The 19,402-nt window shown below is 36.4% G+C and overlaps 2 protein-coding genes across 2 annotated transcripts; both read right to left on the reverse strand.

Moving 5' to 3' along the window:
* Nucleotides 1-293: 293 nt before the first annotated feature.
* Nucleotides 294-1,724, reverse strand: LOC140154352 (5-hydroxytryptamine receptor 1D-like). Its single transcript, XM_072176918.1, has one exon. It carries the CDS (start codon nucleotides 1,722-1,724, stop codon nucleotides 723-725), a length of 1,002 nt encoding a protein of 333 aa, XP_072033019.1. The 3' UTR covers nucleotides 294-722.
* Nucleotides 1,725-10,849: 9,125 nt separating this feature from the next.
* On the reverse strand, nucleotides 10,850-12,261 carry LOC140154353 (probable G-protein coupled receptor No18). The gene is given in 2 exon segments (XM_072176920.1): nucleotides 10,850-11,332; nucleotides 11,335-12,261. Coding segments are annotated over 2 exon segments (1,077 nt in total). The 5' UTR covers nucleotides 11,929-12,261.
* Between the last annotated feature and the right edge of the window lie 7,141 nt (nucleotides 12,262-19,402).

The following is a 19,402-nucleotide window of genomic DNA, read 5'->3' on the forward strand; positions in this document are numbered from 1 at the left end:
TAACATGTTTCGATGTATAGGACATTTGCGCGCAAAACACGCGAAAAAAATCAATTTCAGACTATTTTAGCCCCAGATCAACATGAATCTTGCTATTTGAATGCGCGCGAAGCGCGAATTGTTTTACAATTTTGCCCTATTTTGGACAAAAAACATGCTGTTATTGGTTTTTATTGGCCCAAAGATAAATCCGGCATTGATCTCCATTATCAGCTCTTATTTAATTATCGCTTTTGTGCTCGGGGCCCCTGAACCCTCGGGGGCCCATGGACTTCGTCCACCCTGTCCCCCGCTTCCTACGCCCCTGAGTATATAGTGATGTAACAGGATTAATTTACCATAGCGATAGTGCCGCCAACGTTGTCGCAACTTATTGTATAGCATTTGTCGATCGAGATCTCAATTGTAAAATTAACTGGCACTACATGTTCATCCCGACATTCACACCAAGAAAATCACATGTCTAAGTAACTATTAACAAGTTTAATATCAGACTCCATGCAAAAGTTCCTATTGCGCTGGTATTGGTCACCTGTCCGACTTGCTAAATAACTGAACAAAACATTTTCCATTTTGACTAAGAAGTAAGGTTTTGTTATAATGTTAATAGAGACACTTATTTGTTATTTGCAGTAAGTAAAAAGAGAATTCTAATTCTAACTTAAAGCTCGGATAGGACGAGAGAAGATTAAACTATCAAATTACAACATATGTACTTAATTTTACTTCCGACATAATAAAATTCTTTTAAAAGCATTTCTAAAATCCCGGTTGAATATTGAATAAAGAACGGGATTAAAAACGGAATTGCACCAACCCAGCCATCGAACTGCATGGAAGGCAGTTGGTGTCATTGCACACGATGTACACAAACCTTGTGACGTTAGGAATATGAAGAAAGGTAGCCAACATAATATAAAACATCCTAAAACAACCAGAAGGACAGTGAGAGTTTTCTTTTCCCCAGCAAGGGATATGCTATTGCGTCCTTCTACAGCATTTGCTAAATCAGAACTCCCTGCTCCTGTTGATGATACCCCTGACTCGGCTCTTGCCACATCTCTATGAACTGTTGACGAGTTCAATGAAACTTCTTGCGCGTTTGAAACATTTATTCTTGATATCCTCGAGTTTTGTGATTCATTGTCTACACTCGGTGCAATTCTTTTTCTACTTTGAACAGTCACAACCTTTAAAACCTTCTGGTAGAATGAGATGGTAACAATGCATGGTATGTAAAATACAAACGTTGATGACATCAGTAAAAATGCAGTGTCTTTTTCAGGTACGCAGGCATAAGAACCTTCATCCGTGTGCAGACCTTCGATGAGTATGGCAGGCAGTATTGCCAGAACTGTAGAAAGAAACCAAGCTGCTGATATGCTCATCAACGCCGTTTTTGTGGTGCGTCTTGTTGAGTACCATACTGGTTTCGTGACAGCCATATATCTATCGATTGAAATAACACAAAGATTCCATATGGAAGCCGTTGCTGTTACCACGTCAAAACTGGTGAAGACCCTACAACTAAGGACCCCTAGTAACCAATAACCACCGTGGATCTGTTGATATAAACCAAATGGCATAATGCCACCACAGACGATCAAATCTGCCACAGCTAAAGAAACGATAAAGTAATTGGGAACTTTATGTAAGCGTCTGAATTTGATAGGTTTGTCAACGCTTCCTTCGTCATCCACTTCTTGATTGGAACTGTTTTCCATTGCTCAGTAGAAAATGAGAACCAAACAAAGTCACCCACTGAAAAAGGGAGTGTATGTTACTGCTCCCTGGCGCGACGTATAACCAATCTGGAAATGTCACAAAGCGAAATGATTCAATGAATGTTTCATTCGACGCAAAGATAAAACACAATGATATTAATTAAATGAAATGTATGTGAAAATACAGACATGTAAACAGAACCCCCGGACAGAACCATGAGTAATTGCTCGTTGAACAGCAAATCATCAACCCACATTAGTTGTATTGTGGTGTGTCCACTCGTTTATTAAGATTGAAAAGTAACAGTTTTAATGTAGTAGGTTCTTGTGGATTAAGTATCCACTCTCGGCGAGTATCAATGATAAATATGATACTAACCAAAGCTTGAATGTAAAACCGACATAAGGTGAAAGCTCTATAGGATGATAACTGCAGTTACCATGACAATAATGATGAAGTAATATGCTTTTACACCCGCTTTAACAGTATTAGCCCGACTTACCGAACAAGTCGATATTACAAAATAATAAATAAGCGAAATGGCTTAGTCCAAATTTATTTCTGATCTATACCAACTCACCTTTTAACGCGATAGATTGAACACCTTATCCATCAGCAGACTTAATAAAAGATGTGAAAATAAAGCAGATGAGCTCGAGTAAACGAGTTGCGTTTTATTTCATACGCCAATCACTAGTGCTGAATCGACTGACTTTCGCCCAATGAGATTTGTCGTGTTTTTGAGGCACCAAAATATCAAATCAATAAACAGTCAATCGCTTGTCTCAGCGACTAGATTATGAATAAGGTAAGCTTTTTAGCAAATCGCGGCGCGGCGCAATCTGAGCTCACTCTGATGTTTTGCAATTTATTTTAATGAATGTGGAATGACATTTGCATTGATTCCCATTCCTTTATGCTGCATCTGTGGCGGTTTTCTATCTATGGTCTATGGGGTATTCTACTTCTTTCAGGTTTCCGTCAAACATTCAGTCTAAGCTTTTTATGTATACATAGTTTACCCTTTTAAATTAACAAAGAATAACGGGCGTATAATAATAAAGAAGACGCTATCAAATAATTCTTTTAAACTCAAAATAATAATCAAGCTATACATAATGTCCTTGAATGTGTAAAACTACAGTTTCCCATTTTACAAAAATAACCCTACCAAGTATATAATACTTAGTAATCCTTTTAAATTCAGATAAAAATCAATATATTATGACGTCCTTGAATGTGTAAAACTACAGAGTTTCTCTTAATTTAAAACTTTAAAAAACTTGCTAGTTGCATAAACACAAATTGAGAGCATTATATTTGATGTCACATAATCCAGACACGCAATCTTTGCCCTTACATTGTATACCAATGCTACATTTTGGACCAAATGGAATAACACTTGTTTTAATATCGATGAATAATTATATAGCAAATACGGCATCCATTAATTTATCATAACAAATGGGAATATTTGTGATATTGTTTCCTTTTTAATGTATTTTATGGTGCACATTGAGCTGCTGAAGACTTGTGTTGATTACAGATCATTATTCGCTCATTGCACGGTTTCACCATATGCAAGGAGAGCAGCCTCGAACTAGCAATAGACTCGAAAGGTATAAAGGTTGCACTCATCACCTGTGTATGTCTGCAATCATAGATTGAATACAATACCGGTCTTTTCAAAGATATTACAGGTGCGAGTGATCTATTTATTCCACTTTTGTACCTTATTTCATCAATTTAGCTTAAACATGGCGCATTTGTACTATACACTTATTTTGTCGACAAAAGGGGCTGGATTTTCTATACATCTTGGATTTTTTTTCCAACCTCATCCCCGAATGTCAAAAAGAAATCTACGCCACTGAACAAAATGCGTTTTTCATGCGAAAAGGTCCTTGTTTCATTGAACAAGTCACCAACACATTACATAAATACATCAACAACAAACAAAGTCTCCACCAGTTAGCAGTGTACTTCGGTTATATCTATAAATGCGCTTTTATAAATACGCATGTGACCCATGGGCACGACATACCAAGATACGACGTGACCAAATCCTCATGCATTGACCACTATACAGAAAGTTACAGGAACTCCGTAGATAAATATCATCATATTTAAGTATTAATTGAATTGCAAAATTATTACACATTTTGCAATGCCGAATTTGTAATATGTTATCAAAAACAACATTTTGACGACGGAAACAAATATTCACGTTTACAATATAATCACAAAGTTGAACAAAATAGACAATTTTGCTGCACAGCAGTCTCATGTTGTTCCGCCTTTGCATTCAAATGTATAGAAAGACCACTCGCTATGTAGAAGGTCGCTTCGAGACTTACTGTCAATAAGCTGTTATGGCAGCGCAGAGATGGTCACGTACGCATTTATAAAAGCGCATTTATATATACTCGTATATAACCGAAGTACACTGGTTAGAGTAATCATAACTTTAAGCACAAATAAATAAAAGCATTAAATTTCATACGAACGCATGGAGAATTATGTTAGCTGCATTATAAAAAGTTACAAAGTCACGCAGATTACGCATTGTAAAATTGAACATGTTCCACTAACCTGAAGTGAACGGCGGCCAGTGTGTGTCGTCGATCGATAAGAACCGCTTTAATCGCGGTATTTTCAATTCGGAGAGCATCATGCATAGTTGACACGCATTCAAACGTATCCTTTTACACAGTCAATGACACCGCAACTTTTCGAATCGCACAAATTTATGCATTAAATCGTTAAACACTTGATCATTCAAACTCAAAGGTACGCGTTGTATCACTTTGATCAAATTACATTCTTCAAACGTTCATATACATTTTATTTTATGTATTTATTGCTCATGTGTAAATATACAAATTTACTCATCTTCAAGTCTCGTTGATGAGAGGGAAGAGTTGTCTGCTTGTTACTTCTGTAAACATCGAGAGCATTCGAGCAATTACACAGGCGACGTTTTCATATTCATCAGTAAATATAACTAAGTTCCCATAGGACATGTGCATTATTTAAAGAGCAAAAACAAACACTTGTGACTCAGGTAATAATCGCTGCTGGTGTGCTGGCTATACTAATTCGAAGAACGTATCTAATTTTGAACTTCCGAAGAACCAAATGACAATGTCTCTTGGAAATTAATGCTATACCTCTGTCCTGATATCTTAGCTTATTTTTTCGTCACGTCACACATCGCCGGATCGGCCCTATGTACAAGAAACGGATGGTATCATAGTAAATCGGTTTAATAAATTCGTCAATGATGGTGATGCTCGTTAAGTCCGTCCGTCCAGCTGTCCGTCGGCAAGATTTGCGGGCATGCACAAAACTTGAACTTCTTTTTATATTTTGCGTACTTTTGCCTTGAAACTTGGTCAAAGTAAAATGTTATATTATATACTCTAGCCGCCCTCTAACTTGCATATTTGCAAAATTAATTTGTATTTATGCAAATCAGTTAATTAATTATGCAAATTATGCAAATTAGTGGGCGGTATGGTTAGACAATATAATACCGGTACATTTAGAACATATTAAAAACACTTTGACCAAGTTTCAAGGCAAAAGTATGCAAAATAAAAAGTACCCGGAACATATGCATTAAGTTTCAGCAAATGTTGCCAAAAATTACATAATGAGCCTTTTCAATAATTATAGCTCATTAACTTTATTGATTAAGCATATTGATAAAAACAATAAGATACAAAGAAAATATAAATTGATACATTTATGACAACCACAGTTTGCTCATTCTTTCAAATAGTGCTGTATTTTCTGACATTGGCGGTATAGATATGATGACCTGGTTTTTTTTCATAATTTTACAAATGGTTCTCATGCTGACGTGATGTAAAATATGACTCGTTATGGTAATACCAATTGCATGAGCATGATAATCACGAAATGAGTGACTTACTAACATAGGCGATGGTCCATACAATCATCCCCCAATGTTGACGCCTGATAATGGGTTTCTGACCAAAATTAACGTCATGTTTGCCCATTTTAGCCCCAAAAGTGCTAATTTTCGCGAGCTTCGCGCGCATTTATTCCACTTTTACACCATATCTAATCAGTTTAGCTTCAAAATAGCAATATTTCGCGCGCTACGCGCGCATTGGTACCATAAACTTATTCTGTCGCCAAAGGGTGCTGCAGTGACTATACTTTAAGAATTTTTTCCAACTCCATCCCCCCCCCCCTGTCAAAAAGAAATCTACGCCACTGCTTACTAAGTAACTAATACTACAAAACAAACATATGATTGTACGGATGGAAAGTGATTGTCATTTCCTTAATCATGGTAATGGGCGTAATCAAAGACCAAATCCGGTACAAAGAAACCATTCAGCACGTCCATGCAATTATTTATAGGACTAACGTGATTGCTAGTTGCTACTCCCCATTCAAGAAAAATACAGAACTAAATTTGTTTGATATCATCCTGTTTTGCCAAATGAAACATAGTGAAATCCTAATCTTTTAGTTACAAAAAATAAAAGAAATTTTAATATTTGGTCAATTATTTGGAATAAGGGCCCAAAACATGCATTTTTAGGGCGTTTTAGACCTTTTTCGTATGCTGTGACTATCAAGCCCAAAGACATGAACAAAGACTAATATTTCAAGCTATGTATTCTAATTTTTGGAAAACACATTTTCCAATCTTTTGCATAACCAATTAGCAAAAATAACATGTAATATTAAAATTATGAGCTAACCTTTACCCTATACTTAAAGATTTTGAATGTATTACTGGTTGACATACGATAGAGCGCCCAATAAATAACTTAGAAAATATTCTTGATGTCCTTTAACATTTTGCAATGGTTAGCTATGGATATATTCTGTAGATATAAACTCCTCAACAAAAGTTTGGAAAGTTTTTTCAAGCATCTCCAATTATTATTCATGTCGTGTTGCATATCACTGGATAGCTACATATGCTCCCCTTTACAATGACACCCCATTTGAAACAACAACATTTTTCACGGCTGAGTACACGCCTTGTGAATGTAGTGGGTCTCAAACAGAATTTGCCAAATTGACCATTATTCTGTGCTCAAACAAAGATAGCCACTAACCTCAATAGCGGGTGGAAAAACCACAGGCAGCCACAATAGTCAGGCTCCTTCTCCTCATACTGCTCACCGACCTGGTTACACGTTACTGTGGGATGGAATTCCATTCTTCAACAAAGATTCGTCGCAGGTCATTCAATGTGGTTGCATATGGGCTTCTCTGGCACGCACAGCACGATCAAGCTGGCCCCACAGGTGTTCAATCGGGTTGAGGTCTGGCCACCGGGTCTGGCCTGATGGCAGGCCATTTTGACCCTACTCCCATATTCTGTAGGTAGTCGTTGATTACCGTGACTATGTGGGGTGAGCGGTGTCATCTTGGAGGATTGCATTAGGTCCCAGATTGTGAAGTCATGGGATTGCAGCTTGCTGCACAGAATAATGGTCAATTTGGCAAATTCTTTTTGAGACCCCACTACATTCACAAGGCGTGTACTCAGCCGTGAAAAATGTTATTGTTTGAAATGGTGTGTCATTGTAGCTATCCAGTGATATGCAACACGATATGAATATATCACAAATAATTTAAGATACAGATGCTTGAAAAATCTTTCCAAACTTTTGTTGAGGAGTTTAGTTCATTGATTGACAGTGACCATGAGGTGTATGGTATTTTGGAAGCGGGAAGTCCTGAATCTGGGTGAATTTCAAAATACAACAAAATTAAGCAAGAAAAAGCGATATCAAAACGCAGATGCTGTGAAACAAACTAAATCAGGCAAACCAAGCAATATGTGCAAGCTTCAGCAATATCATTTAAAAATACAACAAAATTAAACACGAAAAAGGCAATATCAAACTGCGGGAGCAAAGATAATTAAAAGAACAGCAATATAAGATGGAGCAATCCCATTTAAGGGTAGACGAGGTATTGTTGGTCTTAATCAATATATTATTGAAAAATAACACTTTGAAGTTTGGCAAAAGTTCATTCTATAAATCATGTACTTTTGCTTGATGCATTGCTCTTAATGAATTATGTACGTTTTACAAAAGTGTTGTTGTTTCAGCCCTCTTAACAACATAACTCAAGAACCACAGGACCTACAAAAGTATATATGTGATATTTAAATTCTTCTACACACTCGCTATGAAATGATCAATGCAATTTTTGCCAAAGCTCACTACCATTCGCAAGAAAGTAATAAGCAAACTCAATTATGGTACACACCAGTTAGTGAAGATTAAAAGGCACTGGCGTAATGTGGTCGCGATATTTCTTTGACGCCAATCTAGCCGCACGATTTTGTTTACGATTCAGCTTCGCAATGGCGCACTGATGAAGATATTTGCGAATCTTGCCAATTCTATAAATGGCGAAGGATGCAGCCTTTAGTAACATTTTTAAGGTGATCTTTCATATCAAAGCTCCCATCAATGACCTCCAACGGCAAGAGGTGTCAAAGAAGGTGTATTTCTAAAACGACAACAAAGATGAATTAGCATTAATTTAACACGTGATTCAGTTTAAAATTCTCAAGAAGCTCAAGGAGAAACCCTCGACCCCCCCCCCGTCAACTCCGGTCCCACTGCGACAAAAGTAACACTTACCAACGTGCAGTGACTTTTTCTTCCTAAAATAGTCCCTGAGTTGAAGCCCTATTCAAATACATGTAGCTAATTTATATGTAGCTTTACTCCTTTCTTCTTGAAAAAAATCCTCTTGCATCACATGCAGTGCGATTTTACACCTCTCCCACTGCAATAGATATGCTTTACATTTCCTAATCTTTCTTTGAATATTATGCTACTGTTACAATTGAGTGGCCCAGTATAAAAACGGCCCATGGCACATTTTTCGTCATTGGGAGAAATCGGCACTGTAAATGTACGAATGTTCAATAAAATACATAAGAAATTTGATGCTTAAAAGATTAAATTGACAACATTCCCGAGTTACATTCATGATGTGTTATGTTTGTATGGATGACCTTTGGTGACCTTTGACATTTTTCAACAGCGCCCTCTATTTTTCAAAAATGTGCCATGGGCCGTTTTTATACTGGGCCACTCAATTGTTTTAAAGAAGAAAATTTTATCCAAACGGTTACATTTCAGAACATCACATCAAAACTCCCATTAGGCGCCCATTCCTTTTTAAAGGAATTTTTAGTTGTTTATAGATAAGAATTATCTCAGCTAATTTTGATTAAAGATTTTATATAACCTATAAAACGTGCACCCGTGAATGTCGGCATTAATCATGTTAATGGACTTTATTACGCGGAATCACACCTTCAAGACTTACATCTAGCTTATTAAATATGCATGAAGTATAACACTACTGATAATGGGGAATGCGGCTACACTGTTAAAATTTGCATTTTATTCTTCCATACAACAACTTCAATCGACAGTGACTCACTTAACGCTTCAACCCGACCATAGTATTCGCCGTAGAAGTGATGATGTAACAGGATTCTACCAAAGCAATAGATGAATACAATTTTTGTATATCGCCCTGCACTACAAGCAGATTGCTATGGTAGTTAATCCGATTATTACGTTACTTCGCCAGCGTATAGTGGCTGTCGATTCCATTATTACGAATAAAGTCACATGCGTAATCTTACGTGGACCCGATTGGCGTAAGAGTGTGCAAAACAAGTATAACGAGTTGGTCATTGAGTAGCTATCGCCTTAGAAGTAGTGATGTAACAGGATTAATTTGCCATAGCGATAGTGCCGCCAACGTTGTCGCAACTTATTGTATAGCATTTGTTCTCAATCGATCGAGATCTCAATTGTAAAATTAACTGGCACTACATGTTCATCCCGACATCCACACCAGAGAGTTGATATTCTTGAGAGGGCACTCTATTCACGTGGTTTCTTTTCCAACGCTAAAAGATCACGAATTTTGGTGGTTTGCAAATGAAAAGTGCCCGCACTATCGATTGATTACGTAACTGTTATGAATAATTGATTAGGTTTTCAATGCAATCGCCTCGACCCATTAATACATATTATCTGTATTATCAAAGTACTTGGAATAGCGATCCGGTGAGTTCACTGAGCTATGCACTAATACTGATGGAGTTTTAATGGCGTTTAATGGCGTTAATCCTCTCCATACACAGATGAACAAATACAATAGATGAAGGTCAACACGTATGACCTCCTATGTGACATGTTATATGCGATGTACAAAACCTGAATATCATAAAGATCAGTATTCGTTTGTGCATATGAACTGCACATTTACGTTGCTAAATATTACTCATCATATATAATGACAAATATTGGTATTATGACAATACGGTATACACATTGTATATAAAACGAATAATAGATCCTACTATCATGGCGTCAGGTCAATGTTCAATTCATTCATATTTGAGACAAATTGCTGTGCCCATTTTATAGGTGCACAGGTAGATCCGTGTTTTTTTAATTTTCATTTCCTTTTAATGAAAGAATTCAGGTTTTCCACTGCACGGGGCCGGGGCCAAGGGTGATACTAATTTTAATGCTATATTTTCAAAACGAATACGTGTTCCCGATTGGCTTTATAGCGATTTCACAAAAAAGGTATTTCTAGTACAATGCAGCGTCGGACTCTAGCTGAGAGCGTAGCCTAAGTCATTATAGACTCCAAAAAGGGATCTCCATACACAAATGAACAAACACAAAGGAGGGTAGTCTCCTCCGTGACCAGCTTGATTTCGATGGAGCGGAACCAAATTGGCTGCAGAGGAGACGGGTCATTTTGCTATGCAAATTATTCAGTGTCGGCGGCCTGATCCACACCAAGAAAATCACATATTTAAGTAACTATTAACAAGTATAATATCAGGCTCAAGGCAAAGGTTCCTATTGCGCTGCTATTGGTCACCTGTCCGACTTGCTAATAACTGAACAAAACATTTTCCATTTTGACTAAGAAGTAAGGTTTTGTTATAATGTTAATAGAGACACTTATTTGTTATTTGCAGTAAGTAAAAAGAGAATTCTAATTCTAACTTAAAGCTCGGATAGGACGAGAGAAGATTAAAATATAAAATTACAACATGTACTTAATTTTACTTCCGACATAATAAAATTCTTTTAAAAGCATTTCTAAAATCCCGGTTGAATATTGAATAAAGAACGGGATTAAAAACGGAATTGCACAAACCCAGCCATCGAACTGCATGGAAGGCAGTTGGTGTCATTGCACACGATGTACACAAACCTTGTGATGTTAAGAATATGAAGAAAGGTAGCCAACATAATATAAAACATCCTAAAACAACCAGAAGGACAGTGAGAGTTTTCTTTTCCCCAGCAAGGGATATGCTATTGCGTCCTTCTACAGCATTTGCTAAATCAGAATTCCCTGCTCCTGCTGATGATACCCCTGACTCGGCTCTTGCCACATCTCTATGAACTGTTGACGAGTTCAATGAAACTTCTTGCGCGTTTGAAACATTTATTCTTGATATCCTCGAGTTTTGCGATTCATTGTCTACACTCGGTGCAATTCTTTTCTGCTTTGAACAGTCACAACTTTCAAAACCTTCTGGTAGAATGAGATGGTAACAATGCATGGTATGTAAAATACAAAAGTTGATGACATCAGTAAAAATGCAGTATCTTTTTCAGGTACACATGCATAAGAACCTTCATCAGTGTGCAGACCTTCGATGAGTATGGCAGGCAGTATTGCCAGAACTGTAGAAAGAAACCAAGCTGCTAATATGCTCATTAACGCTGTTCTTGTGGTGCGTCTTGTTGAGTACCATACCGGTTTCGTGACAGCCATATATCTATCGATTGAAATAACGCAAAGATTCCATATGGAAGCCGTTGCTGTTACCACGTCAAAACTGGTGAAGATCCTACAGCTAAGGACCCCTAATAACCAATAACCACCGTGGATCTGTTGATATAAACCAAATGGCATAATGCCACCACAGACGATCAAATCTGCCACAGCTAAAGAAACGATAAAGTAATTGGGAACTTTATGTAAGCGTCTGAATTTGAAAACCGCGACGCAGATTAAACTGTTACCAACCAAGCCAAAGACGATTAGAATAGGTAGTATGATAACGGCTGCCCAGATAGGTTTGTCAACGCTTCCTTCGTCATCCACTTCTTGATTGGACCTGTTTTCCATTGCTCAATAGAAAACGAATATGAGAAACAAACAAAGTCACTCACTGAAAACGGGTGTGTATGTTATTGCTCCATGACGCGACGTATAACCAATCTGGAAATGTCACAAAGCGAAATGATTCAATGAATGTTTCATTCTCCCTGACGCGACGTATAACCAATCTGGAAATGTCACAAAGCAAAATGATGCAATGAATGTTTCATTTGACGCAAAGATAAAACACAATGATATTAATTAAATGAAATGTATGTGAAAATGCAGACATGTAAACAGAACCATGAGTAATTGCTCGTTGAACAGCAAATCATCAATCCACATTAACTGTATTGTGGTGTGTCCACTCGTTTGATTAAGATTGAATAAGTAACGTAGTCATGGTAGTAGGTTCTTGTAAGTAATGAAGTAGGTTCTTGTGGATTAAGTATCCACTCTCAGCTAGTCTCAGCGAGTATCTATGATAAATATGATACTACCCAAAGCTTGAATGTGAAACCGACGTAAGGTGAAAGCTCTATAGGATGATAACTGCAGTTACCATGACAATAATGATGAAATAATACGCTTTTACACCCGCTTTAACAGTATTAATCCAACTTACCGAACAAGTCGATATTACAAAATAAAAAATAAGCGAAATGGCTCAGTCGAAATTTATTTCTGATCTATACCAATTCACCTTCTAACGCGATAGATTGAACACCTTCCATCAGCAGACTTAATAAAAGATGTGATAATAAAGCAGATGAGCACGGGTAAAAGCTAGTAAACGAGTTGCGTTTTATTTCATACGCCAATCACTAGTGCTGAACCGACTGACTTTCGCCCAATGAGATTTGTCGTGTTTTTGAGGCAGCAAATATCAAACCAATAAACAGTCAATCGCTTGTCTCAGCGACTAGATTATGAATAAGGTAAGCTTTTTAGCAAATCGCGGCGCGGCGCAATCTGAGCTCACTCTGATGTATATTACAATTTATTTTAATGAATGTGGAATGACATTTGCATTGATTCCCGTTCCTTTATGCTGCATCTGTGACGGTTTTCTATCTATGGTCTATGGGGTATTCCACTTCTTTCAGGTTTTCATCAAACATTCAGTCTAAGCTTTTTATGTATACATAGTTTACCCTTTAAAATTAACAAAGAATAACGGACGTATAAGAAGAAGCTATCAAGTAATAATTCTTTTAAACTCAAAATAAAAAACAAGCTATACATAATGTCTTTGAATGTGTAAACTACAGTTTCCCTTAAAATTAACAAAAATAAGCCTGTCAAGTAATAATCCTTTTAAATTCAGATAAAAATCAATATATTATGATGTCCTTGAATTTGTAAAACTACAGCGTTTCCTTAAAACTTCCCTTAAACAGAAATTGAGAGCATTATATTTGATGTCACATAATCCAGACACGCAATCTTTATTTTAACATCGATGAATATAATTATAAGTAAACACGGCTTCAAATAATTTGTCATAAAAAATGAGAATATTTGTGATATTGTTTCCTTTTGAATGTATTTTATGGTGCACATTGAGCTGCTGATTAAGACTTGTGTTGATTACAGATTCGCTCATTGCACGGTTTCACCATGCAAGGAGAGCAGCCTCGAACTAGCAATAGACTCGAAAGGTAAAAAGGTTGTACTCATCACCTGTGTACGTCTACAATCATAGGTTGAATACAATACCGGTCTTTTTAAAGATACTACAGGTGCGAGTGATCTATTTATTCCACTTTTGCACCTGAAATCTACGCCACTGAACAAAATGTGTTTTTCGTGCGAAAAGGTCCTTGTTTCATTGAACAAGCCACCAACACATTACATAAATACATCAACAACAAAAAATTTTATCATGTTTAATCTTGTTACATTTAATGTTCGTGGTTTGCGAAACCAGAAAAAACGCAAGACCATTTTTCACTGGTTGAACACCAAACAATGTGATGTCTGTTTTCTACAGGAAGTCTATTGCTGTCAAAATGATATTGATACCTGGGAAAAAGAATACAATGGTACCTTTTATAGTAGTACAGGTACAAATCATAGTAAAGGTATTTTGATTGGTATTTCTAATAAATTTGATTTACCAACTGATGTTGAAAAAATCTATGCTGATAATGAAGGTAGAATACTTGGTATAAAACTTTCTATTAATGATGTCAATTACAATTTGTGGAATGTGTATGCACCTAATGATATTCCAGATAGAAAATTATTCTTTGAGCATGTGCGCAATATTATTGATAAATACAGTGTAGGGGGTCACACAATTTTGGGTGGTGATTTCAACACTGTTCTGAACCCACTGTTAGACAAAATAGGTGGTAATATTCCTAATCGTGCTTGTTCTGATATTATTAAAACAATGTTGGATGATTATGAGTTAAATGATATTTGGAGGCTAAGGAATGGTGATAAAAAAGATTCACCTGGACACAAAAATCTCCTCCAGTTAAGTGCACACTTGACTATTGGTTTATTCCTAATGCTATTGAGCACACAGTGAGAAAAATTGATATCATATCTGCACCTAGATCAGACCATTTAGCTGTATTTTTAACTATTTGTCACAATGATATTGTGAAAGGTAATGGTTATTGGAAACTGAACAATACATGGTTACAAAATGCTGATTACGACCATGGCATTAACAAACTTATTGATGAATGTGTTGTTGATTATGGTGATGTATTGTCCCTAAACATTTCTGGGACTTATGTAAAACTAAAATCCGGTGTTTTACCATTGATTTTGCAAAAGGCTCACAAAAGCAGAGGATGAGTGCGCTAAAGCAAATTGAATGTAAACTACAAAAGCTTTATGAAAATTGCATCAATCAGACGGATGATGAGAACCTGAAATTGCAGTATAATGCTTGTAAACTGGAGTATGAAGTTATGTACAGTCATTTTATGAAAGGGTTACAAATAAGATCTAAAGAGAAATGGATTGAAGAAGGTGAGAAATGTACTAAATATTTTCTGAATTTGGAGAAAAAAATGCTTCTAAGAAGTCAATCAACAAACTTCAGATTCCCTTAATAACTGGCGTCCAATTGCTTTGTTGAATATTGATTATAAGATAGCCACTAAAGCATTGGCTGCTCGTATTAAACACATTCTTCAGTCTGTTGTGAATACTGATCAGAATGGTTTTGTTAAGGGTAGAAGTATACACGAAAATATCCGCCTTATTGAAGATGTTTTAAGATATGTTGATAATAATAATTTACCTGGTGTTATGATGTGTATTGATTTTAAAAAGCATTCGACAGTATAGAACGTGACTTTATATTTTATGCGCTCAGAAAATTGAATTTTGGTTCAATGTTCAGAAAATGGATTTCAGTTATTTTTTCCAATACCACTAATTGTATTATTAATAATAGTCACATCTCAAGTTCCTTTGATGTAAATTGTGGCGTACGTCAGGGTTGTCCGATTTCGCCTTTGATCTTCGTCCTTAGTGCGGAGTTGCTCGCTTGTAAAATTTGTCAATCCAAGCAAATCCAGGGTATTACTTTACCATTTGAGAACTATGAGCGTAAAGAAATTCGCATCTCTACTTTTGCAGATGATACTACCATTTTTGTAAAAGACCCTGAATGTGTTAAAACGGTTATGGATGTATTTGATAACTTTTCAAGATTATCTGGTCTTTCAGTAAATCATGCCAAAAGTGATGCCGTATGGATTGGGTCCTGGAAAATAATAATTTCGGCATCGGAAATGTTAACTGGAAATTAGCGCCAAATAACACTGTTAAAATCCTTGGTGTGTATTTCTCCCCAAGTATCTCAATAAATCATTTGTCTTGTAATTGGGAGGATAAAATGAATAAGATCGAGTGTTCAATCCGTGCATGGAAGATGCGAGGCCTGTCAATGGTTGGTAGAAACTTGATCGTGAAAACACTGTTGGCGTCACAACTTCCATACATTGCTCCAGTTGTAGACCTTCCTGAGAGAGTTGTAAAGAAATTAAACACTATGTTTTTAAATTTATTTGGAATAGAATGGAAGCGGTGAAGCGGAACACCATTATTGCAGATTATGAAAGAGGTGGTATAAACATATTTCAGGTTGAGATGTTTTTCAATGCTTTAAAGATGTCTTTGATCAAAAAACTAAACAATTCTAGTCCTGCTTGCTGGAAGAACATTCCACTTTACTATGTCAACAAGTTTGGTTTGGATATGAATGTGTTTAATTGTAATTGTAGCTTCAACCAAATCAACACTGTATGCAAGAATGTTATTGACACCTTTCCTGTTTTTTATAACAACATGTTTAAAGTCTGGTTTAATACTAAATGTACTTCAAATAAAGCTGACATATCTGATTACTACAATCAAATCATTTGGAACAATGATGCTGTAACTGTTAACAAGAAAACACTTTTCTATAGAGACTGGATTGAAGCTGGCTTTATTTTTATAAAAGATCTTTTTGATGATGATGGTTCAATCTACTCACTTGAGTATTTTAGGCACCGCATTCCGCGCACTGGCAACATTCTTTTTCAGTACTTCGCTCTTTGCAATGCTCTGCCGAATGATTGGAAGAATGCACCAATTCTAGACCAAATTAGGACTGAAGCAATTGTCTTTAATGCAGTCCCTATAGAAGCCTGTTCTTCAAAGTTTTTAGACATGCCATGGTTGATAAGATTTATGTTCCACCAATTTGTATGAACTATTGGTGTAGAAGATTCCCCAATTACAATTTTGATTGGGAAAAGATTTGGGGTTCAATACCATGTTGTACCAGTGAGGCCAGACTTATTTCACTTAATTGGAAAATTATTCATAACATTTATCCTACAAAAGTTTTATTATGTAAAATGGGGAAAGAAGATACAAATTTGTGCAATTCCTGTAATGCTGTTGATCATCCAGAGCACTTCTTTTTCATTGTAATAAGACCACTCCTATTTGGGAATTTGCTAACAGGGTTATTACACAAAGGCTTGGTAAGAACTTTAGGCTTTCTGTTGAAAATGTTTTATTTAATTATCATAATGACATTACCAGTGATCGGTCAAAATATATCAATTATGTTATATGTGTTGGCAAAATGTGCATTGGCAAATTCAGATACGGGGATCATCCTTGTCTTCTGTTCCTCTTTAGGCAGGAACTTCGTATGAGAGGTTTGGTCTGCGATGACTTTAGCTAGTTGATCGCAGATGAACAGTTACTTGGATGACTTCCGTGTCTGTTCTTGGCTCTGTCATTTTGCTTAAATTATTTGTTTGATTTTCTTATTATATACATGTATGTAAATTTGTTTTATAACATCTACTATTATAATATGGATTATGTGCAGTGCAATAACTTTTGTTGTTATAATATTTATAGTGTATTTAATGTGAATAAAAGGCATTTTGCCTGACATACTATGTCAAAAGAAAAAAAACCAACAAAAAAGGTTCCACTAGTTTGAGTAGTCATAACACAAATAAATAAAAGCTATACATTTGATACGAACGCATGGAGAATTTTGTTGGCTGCATTATACCACATAGTGTAAAAACGAATCGAGACATTGATGAATTAACGTAAAATTGGCTGCAATATAAAAGTTACAAAGTCACGCAGATTACGCAGTGTAAAATTGATCATGTTCCACTAACCTGAAGTGAACGGCGGCCAGCGTGTGTCGTTGATCGATAAGAACCGATTTAATCGCGGTATTTTCAATTCGGAGAGAATCATGCATGGCTGACACGCATTTAAACGTATCCTTTTACACGGTCAATCCCTCATTTCAAATATATAGTTTTGGTTTCTCTATTGTTCAGAAACCAAAAATCAAGGGATTAAAATGTGGAGATGAACTGGTATGCAATCATAACACTATTGTGCTGGGAGGACACAAGAGGGTATATATAATCAAAAGTATAATGGCCTTTACCCGCTTGTCGCTCATGTGTCGTTTGCGTGTCGCTCCCACAATTCACCTGCGCTCGCGTTTTAATCATGTTTTAAATGTTTCTCTTGTGTAGGCCTCACAACACTATTTTTGTCACCTGACGAAGGGCGAGGCCCGAAAATTCGTGTAATAAAATATTCAATTACGACATTTTAATTATTCTTCGCTTTTATGGCCTATAACCATACGTATATAATAGCCTATTGTGCTAACATTTTCATTATCGATATCTATCAACGCGGGCGACTTTTGATGCTCTCTGCCGTAGGTGGCACACTTCCATGACACCATAAAATTACACCCGAGTTCCGAGATTCGTTTGATAAGTTATGCATAGACATCGTTGAGACATAAAGGATGGATATATACGAGGCCTAGGCCTACATGTAGAAATCATGTGCATATATTGAGGGGTGGGGGGTGTTTTGTTTATTTGTCTGAAATATAAACGATGCATGATGATGTAGATGATTTGATTATGAATTAGATTATTCCCCGGAAAGCACAACCCATACCTCTTACCTATGTTCCTCCGCCACCTATATATAACCTCCTCCCTCCCCTCCCCACACTCGATATCGACTCTTCCCTATTATTCCACTCCACTCTTGAGCTCCCTCTCCCCCTCCTTCCCTTCCCACTTCCAATGCTCTCTCCCCTCTGTTTCTCTTTCTCCCTTACCCTTCCCCCCCTCCCCTCACACACACACACACACTCCCACCCTTTCCCTGTCGATCTCTTTTCTCTCTCTCTCTCTCTCTCTCTCTTCCCAAATAAATAAATTGAATAAAAGTCAGTTTAAACCAGCTTTCTATGATATTGATCTTCCGTCATGCGACATGCACATAAATAGAGTTGTGTATAATAGTGTTTATATCACTGAAGTCATAATCTGTCAAGTGACTATTGTAATGTCTGTGGAAATATTTCGATGGTCTATATATTTTCACAGTGAAATCAGCTTAGGCTATTTCGTAGTCTCAAGTCAATGCTTTCAAACTAAATCAATGCTTTCAAATGTAGACTGCTTTGTTCGACTTCTCTGCTCGTGAATATTGCACTGCGAAATTTAAACATTTCTTTTGTATACTTAGATCAGGTAACTCGAAAAAATCGTGTAATTTTATTCGTCACACCACTTATAAGAAACTGAAACCAAAACCGAAACTACCTGTCACAAATGTTTAGTTTTAAACAAAAGGTAGAAACAATGAGTTCGATATCTTGTGATTCAAGTGGTTAGGCAGGACAATAGGAAACCACGTGACCAAAACCAAAACCAAAACTAAAACTCAATATTTGAAATGAGGTATTGACACTGCAACTTTTTGAATCGCACAAATTTATACATTCAATCGTTAAACACTTGTATCATTGTATCATACTGCAGCTTATTACATTATTCAAACGTTCATATATATATACATTTCATTGCTTTAAATTAATTGTACTCAAAGTTATGACTACTCAAACCAGCGGGGACTTCCTTCGTATTTACTGCTCATGTGTAAATAGACAAATTTACTCATCGTAAAG

Source organism: Amphiura filiformis, chromosome 6 (assembly GCF_039555335.1).
Source record: "Amphiura filiformis chromosome 6, Afil_fr2py, whole genome shotgun sequence".
In the NCBI taxonomy this organism is placed as follows: Eukaryota; Metazoa; Echinodermata; class Ophiuroidea; order Amphilepidida; family Amphiuridae; genus Amphiura; species Amphiura filiformis.